Consider the following 27,268-nt stretch of genomic DNA (forward strand, 5'->3'; position numbering starts at 1 on the left):
AATTGAGGGGAATCAGCCAATAGTGGATGTAGTATCGTTTCTCAAGTTCCTCACTAGCTTTCCCTCCCATAATGATCACCAGGTCCCTCTAACCTTCGTGGTGGGAAAAGGAATCATTTATTAACACCTACCCTACACCCAGTCTTATATACACCTTATTTATTCCTCATAGCAACCTTAAAAGCTTAAGTAGGTATCCTAACTTTGTAGGAGAGGAATCTAATTTGCCTGGGGCCACCAGCTTAAGAAACAGACCAAAGCTAGAGTTGAGGTCCATTAACCCCAGAGCGCACAGTCTCCCGTATCTAGCTTTGCACGGCACAGGTAGGTCGTTTTATAATTTCTTCCTACACACATGGTTGGCCAAGAGGAAAAGCCTGTTCCAGAAACCAGAAAACAAGTTTTCCAAAGCAAGTACAGAAGGTACTGATGAGCTGCAAGTGAAACCCAGTCTTAACAGTCTGAATTCTAAATTCCTAAGAAGGGCTGGTTTAGTACCAGAAAGCTGAAAACCCAACAGTTTGGATTATTCATACGAAGATACCTTCAAGGGGATACAGCCTAAGCCCATCGCTACCTCTGCCCATCCTTGCAGGACATGCTCACTTGCCAGTTTCTGAACAAGTATTTCTTTGGAAGGAACCGAGGCAAAGATGGCATTCCTCTCCTTGACTGCCAAGGCCTCAAAACAGGACCGACCCTATTTCTGACTGATGGGGAGCTCCTGTTGCCATAACCCTGCTTCCACCCGCGTGATGTAACACAGGTTTTCAGCTTCCACTGAGCACTATCTTTATCCCTGACAGTTTCAGGCCTAAGGGAGAGGTGTGGTTGTCATGATCCCATTCTTCCTTTTACACAAACCCTCCCACACCCACAAGCGCTTCCTCCTTCTGCCAAAACAAACTTTATTGCACCAAAAAGAAAAAAAAAACTTCATTTATGTACAGTCAGATATAAAGACATCTCTTTGACTCCTGTGCATATATTTCCTCAACTCAAGATTAGGGCGTAAAAGTCAGGCTAGTATGCCAGACATGCTCTGCCCATGGCAGGGCCAGGAGAGGATTGTCACTTGAAAGTGGGAACACTTAAATGGGTGACAGACAACACTGGACCAACTGACCAAGGGCATTATTTTAAGCCCTGTACTAGCTCTGGGAATGGAAGAGGGAAACTGGAAGCAGGGTCCCTTCTTGAGTCTCCTTGTGAAGAGACCCAGCCTTCAGGTATCCAAGCTGAACTTCCACCCCGCAAGCCCACTTTCTGTCCAGTTTCTTCACTTTCTGCTCTCCCAAGTAGGACATTCTCCTTTGTGCCCAACCCCCTTCCCAACTCCCCCAGTAAGTCCCATGATCCACAAGGCAGAGGCCTCCCATAGCAGCGGGCAGAGCAGGTACAAGTTATCTTCTCCCTTACATGTAGCTGGATACCGACTGAGGCCCTGCGTCAGGGGGATCACCAACACCCCACCGGGAGCCCCAACAGTAAGAATCCGGAAAGTATGGGAGAACACATCAAAAGGGGAAGGATGGATTCCCTCGATGCCCAGTATCACAGGGCACCTAAAGCACATTTTTCTGAGCCAACCAGCTAAAGGATCACTGCAGCTAAATAGAGAGAAGCAACACAGCCAGGCAAACACCCATCAGAGCCAGTGACAAAGAGCAGCTGGGAGGGGCGGGGGAAGGGAGGGGAGGGGAGGGGAGGGAAGGGGAGGAGTCTTCAGAGTCCCAGCCCTGATCCCCTCTGCCATTGGCTACCCTTGCTCCCTACAGCTCCCCGGGCTTTGAAGCGAGGACTGCAGGCTGAGGTGAAAATACACAAGGACAGCCAAACACAATACAATAGGACTGGCATCCGTCGCCCCCCTGCACCCCACCCCCAGGAGGAATACCTCATTGTGACTAGTATTTATGAAAATCTGTAAGGTATTACTCTACATAGTGGCTCTAATCCCACACACACAGCAGCTGCCTGTGTTGGGAACTTTTCAAATCGGTGATTTGGGGAACAAACGGCATTTTCAGCTTCTTACGGTGCCTGTGCAGGCTTTACCAAGACCTTGGTTCAGTCCCAGTCACACTTACCTTCTGTCATAAATCTAGAAATGGGTGTGGGGATGGGGGGCAGAGGAGAAAGGTGCTCAGGTGCTAGGTAAAGCTTACTCAGCAGCAGCCTAGACGTCACCACTGTTCCTTCTCTTTGGTCTGTCTAGAACAGTGATTATAAATTAGGAAAAACAAAATTATGCTGGCCCATGGGAAATAATGGGAGAAGAGAGGCAGGGAGGAAAAGGGCATTGGGAAGCCCTGCTTCAAGACTGCAGACAGACAAGACAGACAACCACCCAGACTGCGTAAGTGTCACAGACAGCCCCCCCACCCCAATCTCCCTTCCAGATATCCCCATAAATCACTTGGGCACACTCCCTCTTGGAACTGCAATTCCTGTCTCCCACCTATCCCTAAGGAGCTGGCCCTGTGGAGAGGTGTGTTGGTTGTTGTTTTTGCCAGAGGCCCTCGCCCTAGGTGCTCCTGCATAGGTACCTTGGCCCCTGATGTGGGATGAACAAAGCCCCAGATGCTCGAGAGCCAAGGAGGTCATTTTGGGAACAGCCTCCCCACTCCCACGCCCTGGGATCCGAGCTTGCTTGGTTCTTGCCATCTTGCAGGATGACGTCACATTTGGAGGGAGATACACAGTGCCTCTCCATCCCTGGGGTGGGGGGAAGGGACTTTGCTGGGACTCTCGAGTAGGGGAGGGGAGAGGGGAGCAGGGTCTAAACCCTCAGGCTCCCGTGCAGGTCTGTCTCTGTCCCAGACGAGCTGCTATCAGAGTCCATTTCGGCGTTCTCATTATGGAGCCTCTCCAGCACTTTCTGACGAATCAGTCCCAGGCGCATCAAAAGGGACTGGTAGTCAAAGTGGCCCCGCTTCTCTCCAAAAGGGTCCTGTGGGGGAAAGGAGACAAGCGGGAAGGAAGATTCAAGTCTGGGTGGCTTACCCCAGAGAGCGCAGCTTTCGGCCCATGTGAATCACATGCTCAACATCTGAGCATGGGAACAGAGGCGGGCACAGTAGACAGTCCCGAACGACAGACATCATCGTCCTCGCTAGGACTCTCGGGGCACGTTCACCACCCCAGATAGGTCTGGCCTGGGCCAACAAGAAAATGTGCTTGCTCAAAAGCACGCCAATGTGCAGAAGGGGAACATAGTAAAGGGGAGATAAACAGGGAAGAGAAATTCAGGACCAGGACCGTAATCATTAGGAGTATCTGTGTTTTCAATTAACCTCATACAAACTATACAAAGGAAAAATTATCCTTCATTCCCTATACTCAAAAAGGGTAACTTGCTTTTCTAAGGTCACAGGTAGGTCCAGAAACTCAAGGGTTCTGACTTCTGGATAAGCACCTGCACTCTTCTGAAGTCAAAGATCTCCAACCATTATATAGGAAGGGGTTAACTGTCCTTAAAGTCTCAAAAATAACTACGGGTAGAGTGGAGAATATAAAAAAAAGAAATTTAAAAATAAGGATTCCAGCAGCAAAGGAGCAGGGCCAGCATTCAAACACGTGGAGCCCCACTTTCCTTAGCAGTTACAAAAAGGTACATGATTTCTCTCTCATATTCTGTCCCCTTCCACACTTCTGCCCACATGTTACTCTCATGTTCAGGGGCCAGTGGATGTTAAGCCACAGTCACAGTAGGGTTCTCAACTAGTCACTTATATTTGAGCCTATTTACAATTTGGTTTAATAAGAACCTCTTCCTTTAAACAAGCCTAAATTCTGCATTCTTACTGAAAGTGGAAGCACATTTCCCCAGCAGAGTCAGAGAATGAGCAACTGGTTTCCATCCTTGGAACAGGAAATCTTTCAAGAATAATTGCATACCCAATGTTTCCCTAAGTGTTCTTCCTCTTAGCACCCCTCCAAGCTAGAGATGGAATACCAATAGATGACCCTTATAATCCCTAAGTTCTAAATGTTCTTGATTTGAAAAGACTACTGACCAAGAAGGGAAGGAGTTCCAGGCCAGGCAGCAGGATGATTCAGATTCTACTCATGAGCACCTACTTTACACCAGGAACTTAGAACCAACTCCATATGACTTCAGTCTCCTCTCTGGACCTCAGCTACTCAAATGCACCAGGTTCCTTTCGGCTCTGAATTCTATGAGAGATGTGGATGTCACCCTTGTGGGGGGATTTACATGGTCTGTTGTAAGGCCTCTGGAGTCAGCAACAGGGGCTGTGTTACCTGCATAGTCTGGCCTTGAAGGTGCAGGCGATCTTTGCAGGCTACCTCATAGAAGTCATAATATTCCAGGAAGGACTTCTCCATCACCCCTCTGGAAAACAAGCAGAGAAGGTTAAGTTAGGAACAAGAGGGGAATAGGTCACCCTTTCACCATCTAATCTTAATGCCAAATTAAACAGCTAGAGTCCCCAAGCCAAGATGTGGTTTCCTACAAAGATCTTTCAATGGAAAATGGAAAAAGGAACAGCTGACCACCTAGGGTTGATTTCCCTTATACTCTAGGAGTTGTAAAATGAGAGTGACTATTAATACAAATCATTTGAACCCCAATTTCAACTCAAGATTTGCTCGGTCTCATCTGTTTTCCATAGGCCATACCTAATCCCAAACCTTACTCAAAATTCTCCTAGAAAAGTTTCATGAACTCTTGGTACATCTAGTTTTAACATCTAGAAATAAACGTGAACACTAAGAAGCGGGTTTATTATGAAGTGCTCTACACCTCATTCGGCTGTATAAGAGGTCCTCACAAAAATGGAGGCTCCCTGAGGGCGTGGAAGATGTCTTTCCCATCAGGCTTGGCACTCTCCAAGAACTAAGAAGCTCTTGAACTTCTCTCGGGTAACCCTCAGCCACCTGCTCTTTAAAAGCAGGAACCATATCTTTCCCCTTTCTCTATCTCCCTCTGGTGCCCAACACCGGACTTTGCCCCAAAGGTTCTCCAAGGTACAAACAAGCTAACTCTCCATAAGGTATACCAAGTGCCAGGCGGGCTCTCTTGACACATACCGTAGGGGTTCAGGGCAGGGACACTTTCCTTCCATCATGTCACAGACCGCCACTCTGATGGTCTCATGCCGAATACATTCATTGTAATTTTTGCTGTCTCCTGGATGTCTCTCCTACAATGTGACAGATACAATAGTATCCAAGTACAAAATTTAGGTAAAAAGAAAAACCAATGGGAAGAGACTTCAGGATGAGTACGGGGTATGTGACCCAAGCAAATGAGCTAAGGGCATACCTTTCCCACTGTATGGCAGATCCATAAGGAGCAACTAAGCCCTTGAGACCATTCACCTCCCCCTCATGCATACCAATACCCATCCTCGTTATGGGTCATTTTATCTATAAGCAGCAAACCAGATACATCAAATTTCCCGAAGCCTGAAATGAAAGGCCTCGCAGGTAAGGATTAAGTGGGAAATAATCGTATGTAAGAACGATGGTAGAACAAAAAGGCACACGTGACGTTAAGAGTCTCAGTCTGAAAAACCTATAGCTATCAGGATGCTTCCTGGTTAACTCCTTTACAGTTCTAGGGTTCCACCATCACTGAATTAATTACTATAAATCCATCAGAAGTAGAACTTGACATTTTCAAAAGAGTAACTCTGAACTTGGTCTGGAAAGCTGATATGAAAGCGTGGGCATGAACAGAAGAGAGCATGGCCTCCCACCCTCTAACTCCTCCCCTGCTCCTCCTCCTATCACCAACCCCAGTCAATCAGAGCCTTGGCTCTATCAAAACATGTGAACAGGAAAGATATACATGGCTTTAGCCTACCACCATGGTTCCCAATGTGCATCACAGCGAAATCACAGGGGCACTGTGGGATACTGTAAACTTTTTGAGGAAAACCACAGTATTCAATACCTGTCAAACACCATGCGAACTACTAGATTGAGGCAGGTAGTTCAGATTTAACATTAAAACGCATTATATTCCTTTCGATGACATACTTTTTTTGAAGCTGGATTTTCAGTCACTACTTTGATAAGCAGCAAGTAGCATATGAAAATGGGGGGACAGAAATGAGGGTGGTGACTCTGATCTGAGTTTAAAAGTTGTGTGGCACAGAACAGGTATAAACATACTATTTTTTGTTTTCAAATATCCTATTTTCAAAATCACTGTAGTTATTTAAGAAAGAAGTAAGTTGTTTGGACCTAACTACTTAACAAATGGAATAGTATGGCATTTCTTTCTGCCTGGGGAACTGAAAAAAAGTACCAAGACAAGAGGGTGCCGTGACAGAAGAACGTTTGAGAATTTTAAGAATAAAAGTCACATCGCTTGAATTTCCAAACAAGACCTAAAAAATCAGCTCGTTGGTTAGCCAATGAGGTCCATTTCCATTTCTACCTACTCCTGAAATCATATACACTATTTGTTGGAAAGGATGGTGTAGGGAATTATTTTTGTTCATTCTTAAAAGGGTATTTCCCTTTGTTTAGGTATACAGAAGAATCATCAGTGTTCGTTATCTCATATAGTTTCAAAATGAATTAAGCATCAGAAAGATAAAGAAAAATACCATATGATATCACTCAGATGTGGAATGTAAAAAAAAAAGACCAACGAACTTATTTACAAAACAGAAACAGACTCACAGACATAGAAAACAAACTTAATAGTCACCATGGGTGAAAGCGGCTGGGAAGGGATAAATTGGGAGTTCAAGATTTGCAGATACTAATTACTATATATGAAATAGATAAACAAGTTCAGACTGTACAGCACAGGGAACTATATTCAGTATCTTGTAGTAACTTACGGTGAAAAAGAACATGAAAACGAATATATGTAAGTTCATGTATGACTGAAGTATTGTGCTGTACACCAGAAACTGACACAACATTGTAAACTGACTATACTTCAATAAAAATATTTAAACAAACAAACAAAATGAATTAAGCTGTTTTGATCACCTAAACTGAATTATTATTTTTGGGGAATATCACTGGAACTCTTTTCCTGTGCTCATGAGTAATTCTGGAAGGGGCTTAGAACAGTTGAAGATTTGGGGCTCCTGGGACTACATCCTGATCTGTGTCTTTGTGAATGGTCCTCTCTGAGCCACTATTACCTCACTGGAAAATAGGGATAATAATTATTGACTTCACAGACTTAGCATGAGGATTAAATGAGAAATTATATATGTAAGAGCTTGGCAGTGGCTGGCATATAGTATACTCTTGGAAAATATGAGTTTCCTCCACTTTCTCTTTGGCAGCACTGACTAAAATACTCTGGCCCAAGCCAGTGACTGCTCTTTTGGCTCTGCAGGTAACAGTACTTCGTAACTCCAGAAACAAGTCTGGCTCAGCAGTCACCAGAGAGCACCTTAAAGGGACAGTGGAGAATGGAGGCATCCAGAAGAACCCACTGGCTGCAAGAGCCCCCAGAATAGTCTCGGGATTAATTTCCAAATGACTCCACTGATTTCCAGATGGTAGATTAATCCAAGTCAAATGGAAATAACTTGACAATGTTACTGTAACTTAATAAGGGCGAAAAAAAAAAATCACTATTAAGGAGCAGGCATGCCAGATCCTTTTTTCTCCAACAGTGATGAGTTTAATACATGGGGCTGAGCCAGACGAAAAACCAAAACCAAAACCTAAATGCTCAAGTAGACTTTTCAGATCTCTTAAAACCCAATATTCCACACCCCAGAGTTGGGCCCACCTGGTCTTACCTGCTCAAAGCCAGGCTCATTGTGATAGGGGTTCTCAGTCATCAGGGACTGGATGGAGATAAGCACGGAAGAGATGCTCTGGGCTGGGCTCCAGGCAGGGCCAGTCCATGTACTGCAAAACACATCAGAGGAAAGAGAAGACCGTGAAGCACAGAGACGGGAAAGGCCAGTGCACAAGTACCCTGGGGCCTGGCAGTACCATCATAAGTGACTCAACATTTCACTTTCACTATTAGTACTCTGGAATTTCCCAGCCTGTCTCACCCCCATTCACCAGAAATCAGTCAACTGCCTTAATCCTCTTATCAAAGACAAAAGAAAGAGGGTAAAGTAAGCCAGGTAACTTTGTAGGGATTTTCTTTGGGCTAGGAAAGAAACAGTAGCCAGGGAAGGTTCCCTTCATCAAAATGAAACAAATAAGGTAAGAAAACAGCTCCAAAGGCAGTCTACACATTAACCTCTGTGAATCTCAAAGACCTTACTTCTTTCTTTATGAGTGGTGATGGAGCCAGTGAGGAGAGAGAAGTTGAGCACACAGGCCCAGGAGGGACTGAAGCCATCTGGTTAGAGGCCATGTGCTGGGGCTGATGACTGGGGATCCAGTTCTCTATCAAGCCCCCAAAGAGTGTAAGTTCTCTGAAGAGTACACAACTCTGCCAAAGGACAGGAAAGGAATAAGGCTCTTCCACACTGTGGAGGGTCTGAAAATGATATATGAAGAACACTTGAACAACAGAGAAATACCAAAATTGCTCCTCTCTTTCATAAACCTGATGGAGTACTGGGAGGAAGAAGGAAGCTTGGACATTAATGACATTTATTTTTAGCTCAATTAATTGAAGAAATGACACCTGAGCTGGAAGCTAAATACAACATGAGCCAGGACTGGTTTGTTCAGGTTAACTGGCCACTTCCCTTTCCTGCTGGACTTGAGGAAAAGCCACTAAGTGATGGGGAGCAGTAACTTCCTCAGAGCTTGCTCTTCAGTGCCTCTCCACCTTTCTTCTCAGCTTCGCTCCCCCAGGAACCCTAGACCTTGGGTTCTCTAAAGCGTCATGTATTTGGAGACTGAAGTCAACAGGGTAAACTTTCATTCAATTTCTCTGTAAGTCAGCCCAGTATTTCTTCCTAGGTAGGGAGGAAAGGAATGAGGCTAATAAAATGAGTATAGTCAACTAAGAACACATAGGAATTTTCTACTCTGATTCTCCACGGCAAACTTTCAAATTCAGAGTAGCTTCTCCTTTTCCAACCAACACTTCTGCCACTTACACCCACGATTGTACTTCCCGTTTCTACTGTGAATTGATGTTTGCTCAAAAGTTTTATACTGGCCTAATGAAAGAAAATTTAATACAAAAACACTTTCATGAACAAGTTTCATAGTGAAGCAACAACTAAATTTCCTTACCACGGTGGGTTATACACACCACTCTCTTTACCAGCATGGACAATTCTATACCCTAAGGAAATAAAAACTTCTTTTAAGGACAACTTCCTTTAAAGGACTTCCTCACTGCTGTTTGTAATCACAGACCATATCCTTGGATCTCAGAGAATTTGGGTGGGGTGGGGAGGGGGAACAGTGTAGAGGAAAGAAGTTTGTTTCAGCTGCCTTTCCCTCACAAAAACCTGGAAGTGTATTGGATTGGAGAGGAAGAAAGAAACAGGATAACCAGTTTGGGCAACTTTCTTAACTCCAACTTTTACTTGTTCTCTGCCCTAGGGAAATTCAGATCACACTAAAAAGACCAATCTGGAATATGCTAGAAGTTATTTCCAGAATGTTTAACCCCTAAAGGCAGTTAAAAGGGAATGGACCAGAACTACTTGAAGCAAAATCTCGGTAGCACCCAGAAACAAAAATGCACTTGAAACTTTTGTTTCATATCTGATGTGACTTCTAACCTCAGACATTTTTCATTCAGTTGTTAAAATATCATAATCATCATCATCACCACCACCGCCTCCAAAGCCACTCATGAGAGACTCAGAAATAAGACACTCACAATCCTGAATAGCACAGGATCTGCAGCCTTTCTCAACCTGCTCCGGAGAGAATTAAGCCCTGATGCCCTAAGGGAGTGGTTCTCCAACTGGAGTTTGCACCAGAACCCCTAGATTGCTGGGCTGCCTCCAGAGTTTCTGATGTAAGAACTCCAGGGTGAGGCCCCAGAATCCGCACAGCTGTAAGTGATCCAGTGCTTCTGTGACATTCAGTGAACCACTTCACTAAGGCATCCGTTGTACGGAGTGAATTAACTTCTCTTTTTTGCATTTAGAATGGTACTACTCAAGTACCCTCCTGGGGAGAATTGAGGAAATAGTCATTCCAATCATTTTCTGTGTTCAGATGAGGAACCCTGGTTGATAAAGGCTGGCCTAGAGTAATTATTTGCTAACAACCAACTTGGCCACTTAGAAGTCTCCTCTTACCCTAGAATACTCAAGCAGACTTTCCCATTGCGGTAGAAGTTGGGGTTAAACCTCACTGTGTTATTGCCCGTTGTCATCAGTTTGACCCGAGGTGGGTGGATGGGATAGTCGGGCGGACACCGAAACACGAACAGGAAGAAACCCCCTTCATAAGGAGTGTCAAATGGGCCTGTGATCAATGCATGAATCTGCAAAATAAAACCCCATCTCAAAATTGTGAGGTGATGTCCCAACCCGAACCCTCCTGGCTTCCACTTGCTACCCACGCCAGCAGCAGGACCTTCGACTATATCCGTATCATATCCTCACTATGCAGAATGAATAGTGTGTACTCACTCATACTAACAAATATGTTTGGAATTTTAAGAAATCTCATTACAATGGAGTGGCATCTTACTCAGGGGTTACATTCTAACCTTAGAGCCCAAGGTAAAAATTGAACCTAGCCAAAACCACCCTTGAGTGCCCCTTAAAATTCCCTTAAAGCATGTTTTTTTTTTTTCGTTCAGACTTTCCTGATCAGTATTATGTGTAACAAATGGATAGAACACCAGTGTGCAAAACATAATATGTATCTGTAAGATATTATCCTAGCACGTTTAATTTTAAGAAATCAATACCTACAACTAGTGAGTACGTTTGTTTGGATCTGCCTAGGTGAAACATGCATATGATGCAACTCCACCCTCCATCCATGTGACACAAGGGGAGAAAGATGAATGAAAAAGAGGAAAGGGATTGGAGGCCACCACACCAGTGCCAATCACAGTGCAGAGCTGAGGGTTGTAATGGAGGCCTAGGGTATCTGCTTCCTCCGTAGAGGATCAAACCTACTGTGGAGGATGTGGCTCAGGCAGCATCCAGCTGTGTCAAAGATGCAAAGAAAAATGGGGAAACTCAGGGTCCACTCGGAGCCACAGATCATCCCCAGAACTTTCCCCAACACTGTAGGTTAATTAAAAAGAAAAAAATCAGCAGCACTTAAAACAGAATGTTAAATTCTCTTCCTCCAGCTGTGATTATGGAACAAGGTTTTTCTTCCAGAGGAGAGGAAAACCTTAACTGACTCAGTTATATTTCTTCTTTTACAAAGGCTCCTAGGCACTTAAGTCTGCTCTGAATTTAAACAGCAAGAGGAAAAAGGACCTGCAATCCAATGTCTCAGCCTACAGTCCCTACCATGCCCTGGTGGCCCTGTGTTATCTTTTAGCCTCCAGTCGTTTGGAACAGCAAGCTCAAATGGTATCAACATGACATCAGTTCTAGGACCCCAGGGACTAGCATATTAACACTGACACTTGACTAAGGACAAGATGTCTCAGAAACAACATTTCCAACGAGATAAAAAGAAAAAATCAATTTAAAGGGAAACGTATTCAAAACAAAATAGATATACAAACAATTCCAAATGTGAATTTTTACTGTAAGAAATTTGAAACTATGTTTTCATTTAAACAACACTAGATTTAGGTAATCTGACTTCTTCACAACATCAGTTTAAGTGAAAATTCACTTCTGAGAGTAGAGCATTCAATGACAGAGAAGTCTAGGTAATCTATGCCAGAGGAATTTAAGCTTTTTCTGTGTTTGTGTGTGGACAAGAGAGGAGTGGTCTTTGGGGTGGAAGGGATATTCCAAAGCAATCAGTAAGGACAGGAGCCTTAACAAAGCCCTATAACTACAAACACTGCTCACTCAAGCCTGCTCCATCCCCAACCTTCTTGGCTTCTGATTTACAGCACCACACTTAAAGGTCAAGAGCGGAAGGATGGGGGAAGAGTTGGGTAGCACAATGAATAGGGTGACCATATAGTTTATCATCCAAACTGGAGCATTTCTGAGAGTGAAAGAATGCTGGGACAATAGAAACATACTGGGATTTCCCAAGCCAACCAGGACCTTTTGGCACCCCAAAAAGAGACACATGTTCAAAGCTCTGTTCCACTTCACTGTGTGACCTTGGGCAAGCCAATTAATCTCTTGGGATTTTGATTTCTTCATCTATGTAATAAGAGATGTGAGCTGGATAATCTCTTTTAGGCTCTTCCAACTTTATGGGCCCGATTTCCCAATAACCCTCCAAACCCCACCAAGTTACATACCTTAGTCATGTCAACAGTATCAGGTACAACGAACATTCCTGGAGGAGGCTCCTTATAAATGGACATGATATCCCTGTATAACACCAAGAGGAAGTGGGGGAGGGAGTGAGGGAGAGGAGAAAAGAGGGGAATCCCTTGAGCAGAGCAGTTCTTATCACCTCAACAAGGCCAGGGTTCGAGAAAGTGGTGCTTGGTACCACAAATGTTTGCACTGTCTTGCTGGCTGAGAAATCTCAGCTGAGTACTTGTCAGGCAAGCAGAGAGCAAATTATTATCAAAGGCGCATTGTTTCCTCAGGGGGAGGGTTTGGAAAGGGGAGTGGAAATCAGAGATCCCAACAGCATCAGATGTCACCCTGGAAAAGCCACATCCCATTTACTCTCATTTCCTCCCACATGGCAATTCATTCACTCCCCACCTCCGAGATTCCCAGGTACTATGGCTGAATGCTGAATGAACGTTTTTCAGTAACTGGGAAGGCATAATCAACTCCACTAAAAAACTAATTCCATAAACTACACAGTGGACCGTTGTTGGCATGGGGATTACATGAAGCAAGTGAGCTAGCAGGAAGCAATAATGGTCTTCTTGCCCAGGGGACTAAAAGGGTAGAGATCTCTTCAGGTTAGGGAGAGGACCCTCTGAAACTGCTGAGAATCTCACATCTGGAAGAGGACATGTACTACTATACACTACTTCTATAGAAGATGAGAGGATTGCTAGGTTTGCTAGGAGACTGCTCATAAATTAGTTGTGAGCAGTTATCTATAGGAACACATTCTAGGTGGGAAATCTAGGGATTTGCTAGGGTACACAGGGACATTAAAAAAAAAGTGCAAATAAATGACAGGAGACAAAAACAAGTACTGGCAAAACTCAGAGGTATGTTAGAACTGGAAGGCTGAAATGGCCGAAGGAGTACAAGAGTTAAGGAGTGCTGAGCTGCCTTCGAGATGGCCCGCACTGTCTATGGAGTGTGTATCTACTTTTACTTTAAACTAAGCACCCAACCCTGCACCTCGTGGCCTCTCTGGCCATCTGAAACGGCCTGCACTCTGTCTACGGGGTGTGCATCTCTGAATAAATCTACTTTTACACAAAAAAAAAAAAGAGTGCTGAGTTTCTTAAGTTAGAGGCGGCAACCTTGATGGAGTTGGCCAACTGCATCAGGCCCTGGGCCAGGTGCTTTACACACAGTATGCTGTTTAATTTTTATCACAACCTTGAAAGGTAGGTGGAAATACCTGAAAGAACTTGGAATGTGGGGAATGTGATTACCTAGATGAGGATGACTGTGATGGGAGGCATGGGGAAAGAAAGAGTCTGGTCATCAGCAAACAGGTTTCAGTATTAACAGCAGCTAAAAAGCATTCTTTTCTCCTATGCAATAGGTTCTGTGCAAAGCATTTTCGCAAAAACATTATCTACTAAATGATATGATCTAAGATCAGTCACCCAAGAAATAAGCACAGAAAGGACTTGGGCCTTTGTTCCTATATTTGAACTGGGTATACTTGCTTCCGAAAGTAAACCACATGACCCGGAGGAAAGAATACAGAAAAGAAAGTCTTGAGTGGGACACTACAAGCCAAAGTGAGACTGGGAGGGTGAGAGGAGGAAGCCTGAGTTCCTGGAACAGGTGTGAGAGTGGACAGCTTTGGGGTTCTGGAAAAGTGCTTCAAGGAAGGCTGCAGGCATGTGAGGGAAGCGACTTGGACTTGGGGAAGGGACTTTGTGGAGGGGACTTGAGGAGACCGGGAAGAAAAAGCCAGGCTGGCCTGGAGTCTCAGGCTGAGCAAAGCAAGCTGTGTGTGTTACTAACGGGGCTCAGGAGACGACGCAGGGGACCGCTGGGTGGGGCCTCCGGGCAGCATCTAGCAAGGCTGGGGTGGGGAAGGGGGGAGAGGGGCGGCGCAGAGGGCGGGAAGGGGTGTTACTGAAGCGCGGAAGGGTCGGGTTTCGGGCGGGAGGTATGGGGGAGGGTGTCCGGACTGGAGACGGAGGGCTCACCGGAGGTGGCCGAGGGGCGGGGTCGGACCTGGGCACTCGAGGAGGGGCTTGGTGCGTGTGGGGCTGGGGGCGGGGGAAAGAGGACTTGGATCCCGACGCTCCGGGCTAGCCAGACGTGGGCCCAGGACCTGGGCCGCGGCAAGGGCAGCGCGGAAGCAGCGGGGCGGTGGTAGTGGGTAAGGGTGGGGGGCAGGGAAGGTCGAGCCCCGGAGCTCGGGGCTGGGGGAGGAAAAACCCCGGCTCACCGCTTGATCCGGAGGAGACACTGCGGCGCGGTTCGCTCGCCGTCCCAGTCAGAGCTGAGCGTGGGGTCCCAGTGGCTAAGCAGCGCGGCCCCGTGGGCAGCGGCCGAGGGCGGGAGCCCGGGCAGCGGAGCCAGGCCGCTCCCCGGCCCCCCGGCCCCGCCCGCCGCCGCCGCCGCCGCCCACACATCCGGCAGGAAAGGCGGCCCGAACCCGCCGCCGCTGCCGCTAACGCCAACAACACCAGCGACGCCGCTCGCCCCAGGGCCCGCCGCCCCGGCGCCCGCCGTGGCCGTCGCCGCCTCCTCAGTCGGACTCTCCGCCATCGCTCCTTCGCTTCCGGGACTGCTCGGCAGCACGTCCGCCGACCAGAGCGGCCGCTGCTCCCTCCCGCTCCCGCACCACCGAGAGCCGGGCCAGAGTGTCCCCACCCCCCTCGGCTTCCACGGCCCGGGCGGCGCTGGCTCCGCCCACCCCCGCCCCGACCAGCGAGAGGCGCTCTGCAAGAGCGTCCACTCCACGGTCCTCCAGGGCGGGCGGGGGTCGGAACTCGCCGGCCAAGCGAGGGTTCTGGGCCTGCGCGGCTCCCGCGCTCTGCGGGAGGAGGTTCCGAGGCGTGTGTGGACACCTAGGTATAGTTGAGAGCCCGGTTCCAAGGATTATTTTATTTTCAGGTGTTGAAAGGGGAGGAGGGTAAGACCATTTCCCCCGTTTAGGGGAGTGACCCTCAGACATGCCCAAGGGGTGGGACTGGGGATCCAGCTTCCTAGTAGGGAGGCGGTGAGTAGAGGAGTTGACTCCGTTACAGCCCTTCTTGTCCGGAAGACTGATTTATCCTTCCTCCCTGCACCCTCACCCACGGAGGGCAGACGGCAAGAGGAAGGAAGGAAGGAATCAGAACCTACGAGTGAAAAACTATCTCGTTTTAGAGTTTATTCAATATATATTTATAAAGGGCATGCTAAATGCCAGGCACTGTTGCTAGGCGTTGCCATAGGGATAATGAACCAGACCTAAAGAAGCTTGGTGAAAAGAAATCAAGCCTCCTGACTCCAAGCTCAGTATTTCTTCCCACAAGTCCTTGAATATGCAGGAATCAAGGGGCTGTGAGTTTAAATCCTGGGAGGATTCCTCAGGATTTTACTGAGATATGTAAGATGAAAAAGAATACTATGGACTGAGAAAAACAAGCCTTCAATAAAGAAGGCTTTCCCTTTTCTCGCTAGCCAGAGTACAGGCTCATAATCTAACATTCCCAGCAGAACCTGGGGCAGCACTCAGTAACCAAACACGCTGATTATTTCTGCAGCAAAGCATTTGAATATTCATACTAATGTGGGTACATTTATGAATATTCGTACTAATAGCCTCACTTTGGATTATATTTTGTAGCCAAATTTGCTTTTAAAAAAAGAAGTCCTGGGGGATGATACAGCTCAGTAGTAGAGTGCATGCCTAGCGTGCATGAGGTTCTGGGTTCAATTCCCAGTACCTCTAATAAATAAATAAACCTAATTACCTCCCTCGATTAAAAATAAAAAATAAAAATAAAAAGAATTTAAAAAAAGAAGTCCTGTTTTCACAGTTTTGTGAATTTTCCAACAATGGAATGTAGGGTTGAATGATAATGGCCAGCATTTATTGGGAGCTAAAATACTGGGTTTTTTTAGTTAACATTTATTGAGTGCCTAATATGTACCAGGCATTATGTAATGTATACTTTTTTTTTTTAAAGGGAGGTACTGGAGATTGAACCTAGGATGCACTCTACCACTGAGCTATACCCTACCCCCTACTTTGTCTTATTTAGTCCTTTCTACAACCTTGTGAAGTAAGTACTATTATTTGTCTGTTCTGACAGATGCAGAAAGAGAGGCTTACAGAGGTTTGGTCACTTATACATGGGTTATACTGAGAGCAAGCCAAATCTGTGTCAGAGAAAACGTTCTGACCACTATGTGATACAGTCACAGCTTGGAACTCTCCCTGACTTACCACATTTTACCTTGTATTAATTATGGTCATTTGGTACCTGTTGCTCCCTCCTCATACCACCCCACACCCCCACCGTTCTTAGCACTCTAGATATGGATCTAGTACAGGGCCTGACACAGCTTAGATACTTAACATGAAGCAGAATGAATCAATACAATATTTTATACAGATCTCATGTTTTGTTGTGTTTTACCACTCTATAATAAAGATGCCCAAGTATTTCTGAAAGGAGATGCAATAAACCGGCAACAGTGGTTGCCTCGACGGTTTGGTTGTAGACAAGATGGGCCAAAGAGTGTGTGTGTGTGTGTGTGTGTGTGTGCGCGCGCATGTGTGTGTACACACAAACATACACATATACCTGTATACCTTTTTGTACCTTTCAAATGTGCTGTGCACCGACTGCCTATTTGAACTATGTATTTCATTCATTTTTAAAGGATTCCAGAATTTTGCTGGGGTATTATTTACTTAATAAGATGCTCAAAAGTCAACTCACTGGATAACCTCACACAAAGAAAAACACTACTCCGTAGCTTCTCCATGGCTACAGACTACAGAGGCCCAAAGGTGGCCCATGAGGTGAGAGGATTCCTCATGGGTCCCCACCTTACTACTGGACCACTGTTTTCAAGTACAAGGTCCGTAAGTAATATGACAATGAGCAAAAACCACTTACCTTAAATCCAGGAGAAAGGTTCAACCTTTGATCTGTACCACTCTGCAAATATCCTTTTTGAGCCTACTCCTGCATCATAGGATAGTGATAATTACTACCTCTCAGGATTTTTCTGAGGATTAAGTGTGGCGTTTCTAGAAATGTTCTGTAAAGTGGCAAGGAATGCCCAGATAATTGTCACCTCACTTGCCCATTGTGCCTTCTCTCCTTCAGGCCTGTGTTCACATTCTCTACCTGGAATACCCTTTCCCTTTAGTCTATTAGGGGAAATCCTAGTTGTTTAAACTCTCTGAGCCTCTATTCCTCTATTAGTAACATTAGTAAAATAACAGTAGCCATAAAAAAGAGATAATGTGATTATGAATGTGCACAATATGTGGCCAGAGTAAATATTCAATAATTACTAACCCTTATTATTATTATTCATCTTCAAGGCTGGCTGGAATATTACTTTCTCTGCTAAACCTTAACACCTCTAGGCATATTATTATTATTAATTACTAATTTTTAATTACTCCATCCTCTGGAATAATTCATACCTTTATTATAGCACGCACTACTTTTTATTTTAGTGGTTTGGTTACTCATCTGTCTCGCTACTACATATGACATCTCTAAGGCAGTAAGCATGGAGCACCAGTCTTGTATCTCTGAGATCTGACATTGACTGAGTACTGCAGAAATGGTAAACAGAATGGAAATGAAGACATGGTAGCCAGTGGTCCTTCCCCTGGCCATGGGTCTTCAAGATTTCACCTCCTCCTCTTTTCTTTCCAAAGAGCCAAACTTGTACAAAGAAAAGTCAAAGCCTGAAGGGCTGCAGCTGCTTAAAGGACCAGTTCCCCAGCTCCCAAGGAAACTGGCAGTGCTTAGTCCTGTGCTCACTGACTTCTTCAAGGCAACACCTGGCTACTTTTCCCTGGCAGCTTGCCCTCTGGAGCCACTCCCATGCCTTCTGGGGATGGATGACACAACTGAGTGGTCTTCCTGCAGGAATTTGGATCCAAGCCTCTCCTCCCCAGCGCACTGGACTTCCCTGCATTGAGCCATCTCTTAGTGTAACAAAGTTCAGTGGCACCTCGCTCATGGCTCCTTGCAAGCACTCATGCCCAAGGACAGAGGCCAGCAAGTATCCTGGAGTTCAGGTCACTGCTGTGCCTCAACCCTCTCTAAAAAAGATACATTGTGAAGATCCTTCTCCCTTTCCCCAAGGACCTGTGTCCCACTGCCCTCCGAAGCAATCCTTCCCCTCCAGGACCTAGCCTTTTTTTTTTAATGGAGGTACTGAGGATTAAACCTAGGACCTCATGCTTAGTGTATGCTAAGCACATGCTCTACCACTGAGCTATACCCCCTAACTCCTGTCCTAGCCATTTGTCTTGGGCTTAATGCCAAGGAAAGATGGAGTTCCCATCTAGGTCATAAATTGGGGACTAAAAGGAAAAATCATAACTTGAACTGTTTTGAGGCTTTTGATTTTAAGATCTATATTTTTAAATTTAATAATACATGCATTATGTTATCTCATTATACACCTCCCATTAATATCTTATACTACATATATCTCATTAATACTGTACATGTATACATTGCATATATCATTATTTGCCTATATTTACCTGTATTATCTTATTTCGTTGTCACAACAACCATGAATTGTTCTCATCCCCATTTCAGTGATGAGGAAATCAAGGCTGAGAGGAGATAATTAACTTCCCAGTTAGGAAGTAGCAGGGCTGAGATTTGCATTCCCCTCTCCCAAGTCAATGCTCTTTGCCACCATGCTGCACTCTTGAGGCAGTAGTGATGTCTTATGGTCATCCTTCTTAGAGTATAATGAAAACAATGGACCCTCTCCCAAGAACAATGCACCTCTGTATCCACTCACTAACATTTTGCACTAAGCAAAATGGCTCCATCCATGGGCCATAGACCTTAGTTTAAAAAAACCTCAGTGGTAATGGACTAATTGCCTGGTTGGAGGTGAGAGAGTATTCTCCATTGATTCTCCAAGGCTCCATGGGCCCACCAATCACACTCCCAACCCTGCTGATTATGATTTGTAAGTCCGGCAATTATAAAGCTATTTGGAGCCCATGATGAAGGGAAATTCTTACCAGCCCCTTGGCAAAAAATAGGCTCCTGGAGTTTCACAGGAAATAAGACAACCATCTTCCCTGGGGGCTGCTCCTTGATTATCTCCAGAGGGCAGAGGCCTGGAGGGGATGCCAGCCTGACACTCGTAAAGGTTGCTGCATTCTACTTGCATAACAACATTACCAGTTAATCCATTGCAGCCTTGGTGATTTAAGCTGCCAGTTTAACCTCAGTCCAATTCCTTCTCTTTGGCCCTGAGTTTCCTGGGCTCTGCTTCAGGTTCTGTCACTGGTTTGCTGTAGACAATCTTGAGAATGTTACTTAAGGTGAAGAGGCTAAGAGGACAAACAGCAGATCATGGTAGACCAGCAGTTCTCAAATGGGAGTGATTTTTTTTTTTTTTTTTTTGCCCTGCAGCTAGGAGACATTTGTCAATATCTGACATTTGGCAGTTGGTTGTTACAACTGGGGGAGAGGTTGGTACCGGCATCAAGTGGGTAGAGGCCAGAGATGTTGCTAAACATCATCATACAACGCATGGGATGGCCCACAGCAATGAATTATCTGCTCACAAATGTGCCAAGGGTGAGAAATCCTGTGGTAGAAGACCATGATGAATGTTAGATGGACTTGGATTGAAATCGCCGGCCTGCTGTATGATCTTGAGTAAGTCACTGAACCCTAGATGAGGCGGCACGGTGATTAGAACATGGGTTTGGAGTTTGAATCCCAGCTTTACTAGCCAGCTGTATGACCTTCACAGGATTCCTCATGTCTGAGACTCCCTTGTTTCCTTACTTACAGAATGACTTATTTCATAGGGATGTTAGAAGTTATTCACTGAAAATACTTACCACCGCACCCGACATAGGAGTGCTCAAATGTTAGCTGATGTTCTAACCAACACTGGCTTTTCCTCTTCTACAGCACGTAGCTTTTGTATCCACATAGTCAACAATTTATGGCATTGTTCAGTATTGTTTCCACTCTGTTGGTTTCTTAGCATTTCCCAAGACTCCTAGGAGGATGCTTAACACCTAAATACCTGTATGACTGTCTTTAAATTGCATATAAATTGAATCCATTCTTTTTGACTCACATATTTTGGTGTTTTAACCCTTTTTGCTAGCTACCCGTCAGCTGGAAGATGTTAACACTAATTAGGAATGTTCTTGGTCTCACTAGTCAGTTTTGCAGTAAGTTGAGATATAAGGTTTTCAAAAAATGGGTGCCACTTATGTTATTACTCCTTTTGAAACCACCCAATTTGGGGCAGACAATATCTACCAGCACCTAAGTTCATTCTGTGATTATATCAGCCTAGCTTTCTCTTACCTGGGTCTTTAGTTCCACTGTAGCCAAGTTGGGGGCACCTGCTGGGCACAGACTGAAACCACAAGGAAGATGCTGTGTGGAGCTCTGTAAACAACTTGTTAGTTGGTTCACCCCCCGAAACACCCTTTTCATCCTTATCAAAGATAGGGATAAAAAACTGTAAAGCCCCCATGAACAGAGACCGTGTCCCTTATCTGTTTTATTCAAGCACGTTTAGGCGCTCTAAGAAAGGCCAGTTGGGAACAAAAATGAAACTTACAGGTGGGGCTAAGTGCAGGCAGATGGAGGCTCCCTCCACCTCTAACGTGCTATACAACTTCTTTGGGATGAAGTTTCCCTATCTGTGCTACCTCAACTGTGTGGCCAAAACGAAAACAGATGGGACAGCACAGCAGGTAAAGGTTTAAAGCCGGCCTGAGGGGGGAGTCCCCAGTTCTGCCACTTACCAGTCTGTGATGTTGGACAAGTTATTTTGCTTCCTTAAGCATCAGTCCCCTCATTTGCAAAACAGGTATAATCATTGTACTTATAATTCATAGGGTTGTTGAGATAACAAATGTAAAACACTGGGTACAGAGCTTGGTGCAAATTAAGCCCCTCAAAAATTTTACAAATTATCACACCAATAATATTACACAAATCCATGCTCCCCCGGGAGATGTTCTTAGTCACACCAATGCTGCTTCTCACTCCTGAGGAGACCCTAATCACCAATGGCTGACCCAATCCCACTTCCCTTGTCCCGCCTTTCCATGAAGGCCTTACCCAAGGGCAAAGGACAGAGGCGCAGGCATATGGGTTTAGAGAAACGTCCTGTTTAATGGTAAAGCTTAGCACACTCCAGCACCGGGCATGGCCTGGGGTCGAAGCAGCAGGGATGGGTAGGCGACTTCCACGGAGCCTCACATGGCGAAAAGGATGAGGAAGGCAACCATCAAACAGAAGAGTCCCATGGCCTCAGACAGGGCAAAACCCAGAATGGCATAGGAGAAGAGCTGCTGCTTCAGAGACGGGTTCCTGCCGGGGAGAGACCGAAGCTAGCCCAAGGGAAGGAAGGGGTGAGGGCATGGGTCATGGGTGATGGTGATGGAGGATGCAGGCAGGTGAAGTGAATGGGGAGTGCTGAAACTGGGAGAGGGCTTAGCTTGCATATATCGTGGGGACTGGACAGACAGGCAGAGTACCAACATGGTGAGTTTAAATGAGCCAGGCTGGAAACATATTTATTTAAATTCTGATTCAGAGGCCACTGGAAAAAAACAGGTAGATGAAATCAACTCAAAGCTAGAAGGATCTCTGCTGAAGCTTCCTCCAAATAGGGTGAAATTTACAGTAGGAGATGCTTGAGGCCACCCCAACTTACCTGGCATAGCCAATGATCAAGCTGCCAAACACTGTTCCAATGCCGGCCCCCGAACCAGCCACACCAACTGTGGCGGCCCCAGCACCAATAAACTTGGCCGCTGTGTCAATGTCCCGGGAGACAACACTGGTCTGGAACTCCCGCCTGGCCACCTGGAGCGGGATGCTGCTGTTGGAAGGCTAGAAGGAGGGGTAGAGAGGGAAGGAGAGAAAGAGAGAGAGGAAGGGAGATAGTGAGGCACAAGGACAGGTGGCTGACTCCACCCCCCATCCCACCCACCTGAGCCCTGAAATTGTTGACAAATTGCTTAGGAAGTGTGGAATGCTCAGACTGCAGAGCATGCTGGGAATTAGTCTTAGGGTCCATTTCCAGGTAGGGCTAGGGAAACTTCACTTTTCCAAGAACCTCACCTACTCAGAACTATTAAAGCACCACAGATTCTCTAACACTCCCCCCACTTTGGCCCAAAGGCAACTCAACTTAATTAAAGTTCCCCAGTCTAAGGAAATTCTTAAGAGGACCCATTCTCCATTACCTGTTCAGATGGGATCTCTGGCCTACTCAGGAAGGAGGCAGACACAGGCCTGATTAGACCCCTGGTACAAGAGCGGATCTATAAAATCAGAAAGACACACTCCCCTAAATCAGGCAAGAAAAAAAAAAAACCCTTCAAACAAACCAAAAAGCCCTAATTGCTGAGCTTCTGTGAAAAGTAACTACAAATATTATAAATAAAACAAGCCTACTCTGTTTCAAGGTCAGTTAATGTAGTCCTATGTGTACCAGTCAGGCCTGCACCAGAGACAGCTGTCCTGAGACCCTGGTGTAGTCAGCAGTAGCAACCTTCCCATTTAAAACTGAGTGATAAAATTCACTTCCATGGGCACAGCCCTTATCAGTAATTCAGAATGGAACAAAACGCCACACTAACATCAAACCAAGTACAGGAAAGAAGGTTTATATCCAGATCACCAAAGAAATCAGAACGGGAAAATATTATTATGCTAAAATGCAGTCACTGTTACACATTCTGAATGGAGTGGGTCAGTAAGTCAGCTGAGGTTCCTGAAACAACCACCTAAGCAGAGACTCCTGTAAGGAGGCTTTCTTGCGCTATTTCAAGAAATATAATTTAGCAGTCCTAATACAGATGCATGGATCCCACCTCGCAGGGTGCAGCCTGGGCATCAGGATTTTTAAAAGCTCCCTAGGTGATTCCAATGTGCAGCCAAATTTGAGAATCATTGTTTCAGTGGACTGTCCGGCTATGGCCAAGCCAGACTAGGGGTAAAGGTCAGATGCAGACTCTCAACACATTCCAAAGCCAAGACAGATTGATTTACAGGCCCAAGTAATCAGAGGTTAACTGCATCACATCCCACAGCTTCCCTAAAGGGGCAACATCATCAGGATGCCAAGCTCCTCTCAATTCATTCATTAAACAATGAAGTCTCCCACTCCGGAGGAGCAGCTTACCAGAGCAGGAGGAATGAGTAGCGCCCCGGTGGTCTGCATTTTTTCAGTCTGCAGAAGGAAAAAAAAAATCCATTGACAGCCTGGTTGTTTGCTTAGAGTGACGACCTTCGGTCGTCCCCTTCACCCGGCCCGTCGTCCCCGGACCACGCTCTTCCTCGAACCGTGCCCCAGCTGAGGAGAACATTAGAGGTCAGAGGGACAGCGCGAACTCCCGGTCCACCACTTTTAGAGCGACAGGTCTGCAAAGGAAGGTCATGGAGATCGAAAGTAGAGGAAGGAGGCCCGAGCCCCAGGAGGGAAATGTTGCCCAAAGAGAATGGTCTCCCGGGAAGACTGGAGGCAGAAACTGGGCAGGTGCCGCTCAGGCTCCTGCCCATTTTACACAGCTGTCCATGGCCTACTGGGACAGTTAATCGATCATTACCGTTGGTAATTAACATTGTTAAGGCTATAGACCCCCATCGCCTTTCCCGGCCCGAGGGGCAAATTCCCCTCCACATAACCCTGCCGCTTGATGGCTTTCGGCCCCAAGTCACCTGCACTCCCACTGCCCTGCTGCCCCTGCTAGGACCACAGCGCTCGCTCGGCTCAAGGTGACTGACTCACCTCCCGGCTTTAGCCCTAGGACTCAGAGCTCAGCTACAGACCCACGTGTCCGGGGCTCCCCCCACTCTCATTGGCCGCAATCCCCCACGCCTTCATTGGTTAACATCCTCAAGTCCTCCTTTCTTAGTGGTTTTCCGCAGCTTCTTCCTTTGTCTCCACAGGAGCTTCGTGGCAGTTCCCGCCTCCATGCGGGTAAAGGCGGGGTTTTTCTTCGAGATCTGGCTTCCGATTGGTCAATCCCTGAAGTGCTCGACCATAGAGTCGGCTGGACTCAGAGGTTCCGTAACATCCCGCACAAAATGGCGGCCAAGGTGGAAAGCTGCAGAAAAAGGCGTGGGAGAGATGACCGGACGCCTTCCGCAGAAAGACACATGACCTTGGACCTTAGCCTTCATTCGAGCGCTCGAGCCTTGAGGCGCGTTGCATGTTGGGATTTGTAGTCTGGTCAGCCCCCTCAGTTTCCACGCCCCGCCCCATCCCCGGACGGCAGAGATCCCGCGAGACGTTCTTCCCGAGGCTGGGAGAGCCAAAGCCTTTGCAGCAATTCGCGCGCTAGTGATTCGAGGAAGCGTAGCGTCCGCTGGGGAGCTTAAAGAACGATTGCTGGCTCGGAACTTCGCTGGTGGGCGAACGCGCTTATGTGGACCTTTGCTGGTGTTGAGCAGTCATGTACTAGCAACCAGTTGGTTTCTGTTTTTTTAAAAAAATATTTTCGTGTTGTGAAAACAACATTCTAAGGATAAAACACTTAATACCCTGATAGAGAACCGACCAAAGGATAGGAACAGGTAGTTCACTGAAGAAGAAATATAAATGGGAGGAAAGAATGTTCTGCTTCACTATTCAAAGAAATAGAAGTTTAAACTGAACATTTCACATTTATCGAAAGAACACAGTTCTTTTCATTAATGTGAGCCAGGCACTTCTGTACTGCTGGTGAGAGTATGAGTTGGAACTTTTCTTGAAAGCAGTTTGGCATTGTTGACTGAAAGGCTTTGAATGGTCCATCCTGTTTGACCCAGAAATTCTTGAGGAATTGGGAGCCTTTAAACTCTCCATCCTCTTTGACGCAGAATATCACTTACAGAAATCTATCCTGGAGAAAAAAATCAGAAATGCAAAGATTTTCTTCAAAGGATGTACATTGCAGAGTTTATCAAAATTGGAAACAAGTAAATGATAAATAGTTAAGTGATTTATGATAATTTCACTTGATGAAATAAGCAGACATTTAAAATAATCTTTTTTGTTTGTTTGTTTTTCAGCTTAAATAATAAAAATTTATTAAGAATTCCTGGAATGATGGTTGTCATCTCTCAGCCTCGAGGGAAGAACCAACACTAGAAAATCACCGAGACATCACACACTACCCCAACACCCCTGGCCAACATAAGGGAGGTTAGTCATTTCTCTGAAAATGAGTCAGTTGTCATTTATTCAAAAAGAGTTGGAGGACAGATGCAGAGGGGACCATCATATGATACTGAGGCAGCATGAGGGTGTACTAAACCCCAAACTGCCTCCTCAAAAACCAGAGGAGAAAGAGATCCACTTCTCTGTGAGTTGAGTTCTTGATCACCAGGCTCAATTATTACCCTTGATGTAGCTATCACTTTGAGGTGAAACTTTTTCATGAGGTGAAATTTTTATGCTGTCGGTTCAGTACAAGCTTGTCAGCGGTGAGATAGATAGGATTCTGTGATGGAGTGATTATCTTGTAGATGTTCTGGGCTGCCCGGATCTTGTGCTATTTTGATGTAGCCAGAGTTCTTGCCTAGTGCTTCTCTGAGGCAAGTATGGTGGGGTAAAGGGTTCACCCAAGGTCAAGTCTCAATCCCTGGCCTCATCCTTACTCCCCTCACCCCAGCCCTCCTCTGGGGTGTCAGATCCAAGATTGCATTCAGGAGGCTTGTGCCTGGCCCTATTTTGGTCCCTACCTGTGAAATTCCCTGCAGGCAGCTGCCAGGAACAGGAGGAAGCTGCAGAAACTGAGGCAAGTCCAGTAAAGCCATGTTTCAGGAGTATTTTATACTGAGAAAAATTTCATGATGTAAGGCAAATTTTAAAGATGGAAGTGCAGAACTGTGTAGTATTGTGAAAAAAATGGAAAAAAGATGAAAAGAAAATAAAACAGTATTAATAGTTAATTCTAGATGATGTAATAAGATTGATTTATATTTTTATGAGTATGTATTAAATGTATATTAGAAATATATTAACAATTATGCTAATCTGGAAAGTCAAGACTCTGGACTCAGAAAAAATATAAGATTGAGACTTCAGATATCCTGCCAAAATTGTATAATGGAAAGAATGTGGAGTTTTGAAATCATGAAGACTTGAGTTCCTATCCCGGCTCTACCGTATAACTGGATATGTGTATCTGAGCAGATTACCAAATCTCTTTTGACTTTAGTGCAATAAGTTACCATTTGTCGAGGACTTATCACATGGCAAGCATTGTGTTAGGTTCATTCACCTGTAATAGGATTTAATCCTTACAAAAATCCTTTAAGTGGGTATTATTATCCCCATTTTACAGATTTCTCCATGTTACAGAACATCTTTTTTCAAGTTTGGCATATTTGGTAAGAAGTGAAATCAGTATTTGAACCGAGGTAGGTCTGGGTCCAAAACATTTAACCATTAGCTCTTGAGCCTCCCTAAAACTGGAGAACCTATAAAACAAGGTTAATACTACTTACCTTATAGAAATATGAGATAAAATAAATGCCAGGCATAGGTCTGTGTTTGGTGAATATTCCCTGCCTGTTACTACTCTAGGACAGGTTATATTTTCATGGGGGTCATCCCTAACTTTGTCTCCACATATTAATTTTTTTTTTCATAAGCAGATTTATCACACAGCTCTACTCATAGCACACATTCAAAATTGTCAAGTTTATCCTATGACCTGCTGGAAATCAGGCAGTTCAGTGCCATGTTTAGAATGTGGATTTTGGAGTTAAATAAGCAGGATTCAGATCCTAGCACTGCTACTTACTGTTGTGTGATTTGGGGCAAGACTCAACCTCTCTAAGGCTCTGTTGTCATCTATAAATGGGAGATAACTCTTTGTCAACAGTATTGTTATGAGTAAATGAGCTAGTACATGTGGAGGTGCTCCTTTAATTATTGAAGTAAAAGGTGCTGGTAAACTTGGAGAGGCTGTGGGAAGT

The 27,268-nt window shown here is 45.4% G+C and overlaps 2 protein-coding genes and 1 non-coding gene across 4 annotated transcripts; all 3 read right to left on the reverse strand.

The window, feature by feature from the left end:
* Window positions 1–891: 891 nt before the first annotated feature.
* On the reverse strand, window positions 892–14,980 carry UBE2Z (ubiquitin conjugating enzyme E2 Z). Its single transcript, XM_031468267.2, has 7 exons — window positions 14,542–14,980; window positions 12,287–12,359; window positions 10,185–10,372; window positions 7,749–7,860; window positions 5,056–5,168; window positions 4,267–4,357; window positions 892–2,953 (listed from the first exon to the last, which is right to left on the reverse strand). Exons 1-7 carry the CDS (start codon window positions 14,862–14,864, stop codon window positions 2,783–2,785), a joined length of 1,071 nt encoding a protein of 356 aa, XP_031324127.2. The 5' UTR covers window positions 14,865–14,980; the 3' UTR covers window positions 892–2,782.
* A 6,463-nt stretch (window positions 14,981–21,443) lies between these two features.
* Window positions 21,444–24,314, reverse strand: ATP5MC1 (ATP synthase membrane subunit c locus 1). Of its 2 annotated transcripts, none has more exons than XM_010987959.3 (5): window positions 24,090–24,314; window positions 23,484–23,531; window positions 22,543–22,620; window positions 22,008–22,186; window positions 21,444–21,661 (listed from the first exon to the last, which is right to left on the reverse strand). In XM_010987959.3, exons 2-5 carry the CDS (start codon window positions 23,520–23,522, stop codon window positions 21,547–21,549), a joined length of 411 nt encoding a protein of 136 aa, XP_010986261.1. In that variant the 5' UTR covers window positions 23,523–23,531; window positions 24,090–24,314; the 3' UTR covers window positions 21,444–21,546. The 2 variants fall into 2 exon arrangements, with proteins under 2 accessions (XP_010986261.1, XP_010986260.1); XM_010987958.3 differs by having other exon boundaries at window positions 24,020–24,314.
* A 1,655-nt stretch (window positions 24,315–25,969) lies between these two features.
* LOC116158022 (small nucleolar RNA U89) lies at window positions 25,970–26,242 on the reverse strand. Its single transcript, XR_004142252.1, has one exon. It is a non-coding gene; the product is annotated as a small nucleolar RNA U89 (small nucleolar RNA).
* Window positions 26,243–27,268: the final 1,026 nt, after the last annotated feature.

This window comes from Camelus dromedarius, chromosome 16 (assembly GCF_036321535.1).
Source record: "Camelus dromedarius isolate mCamDro1 chromosome 16, mCamDro1.pat, whole genome shotgun sequence".
In the NCBI taxonomy this organism is placed as follows: Eukaryota; Metazoa; Chordata; class Mammalia; order Artiodactyla; family Camelidae; genus Camelus; species Camelus dromedarius.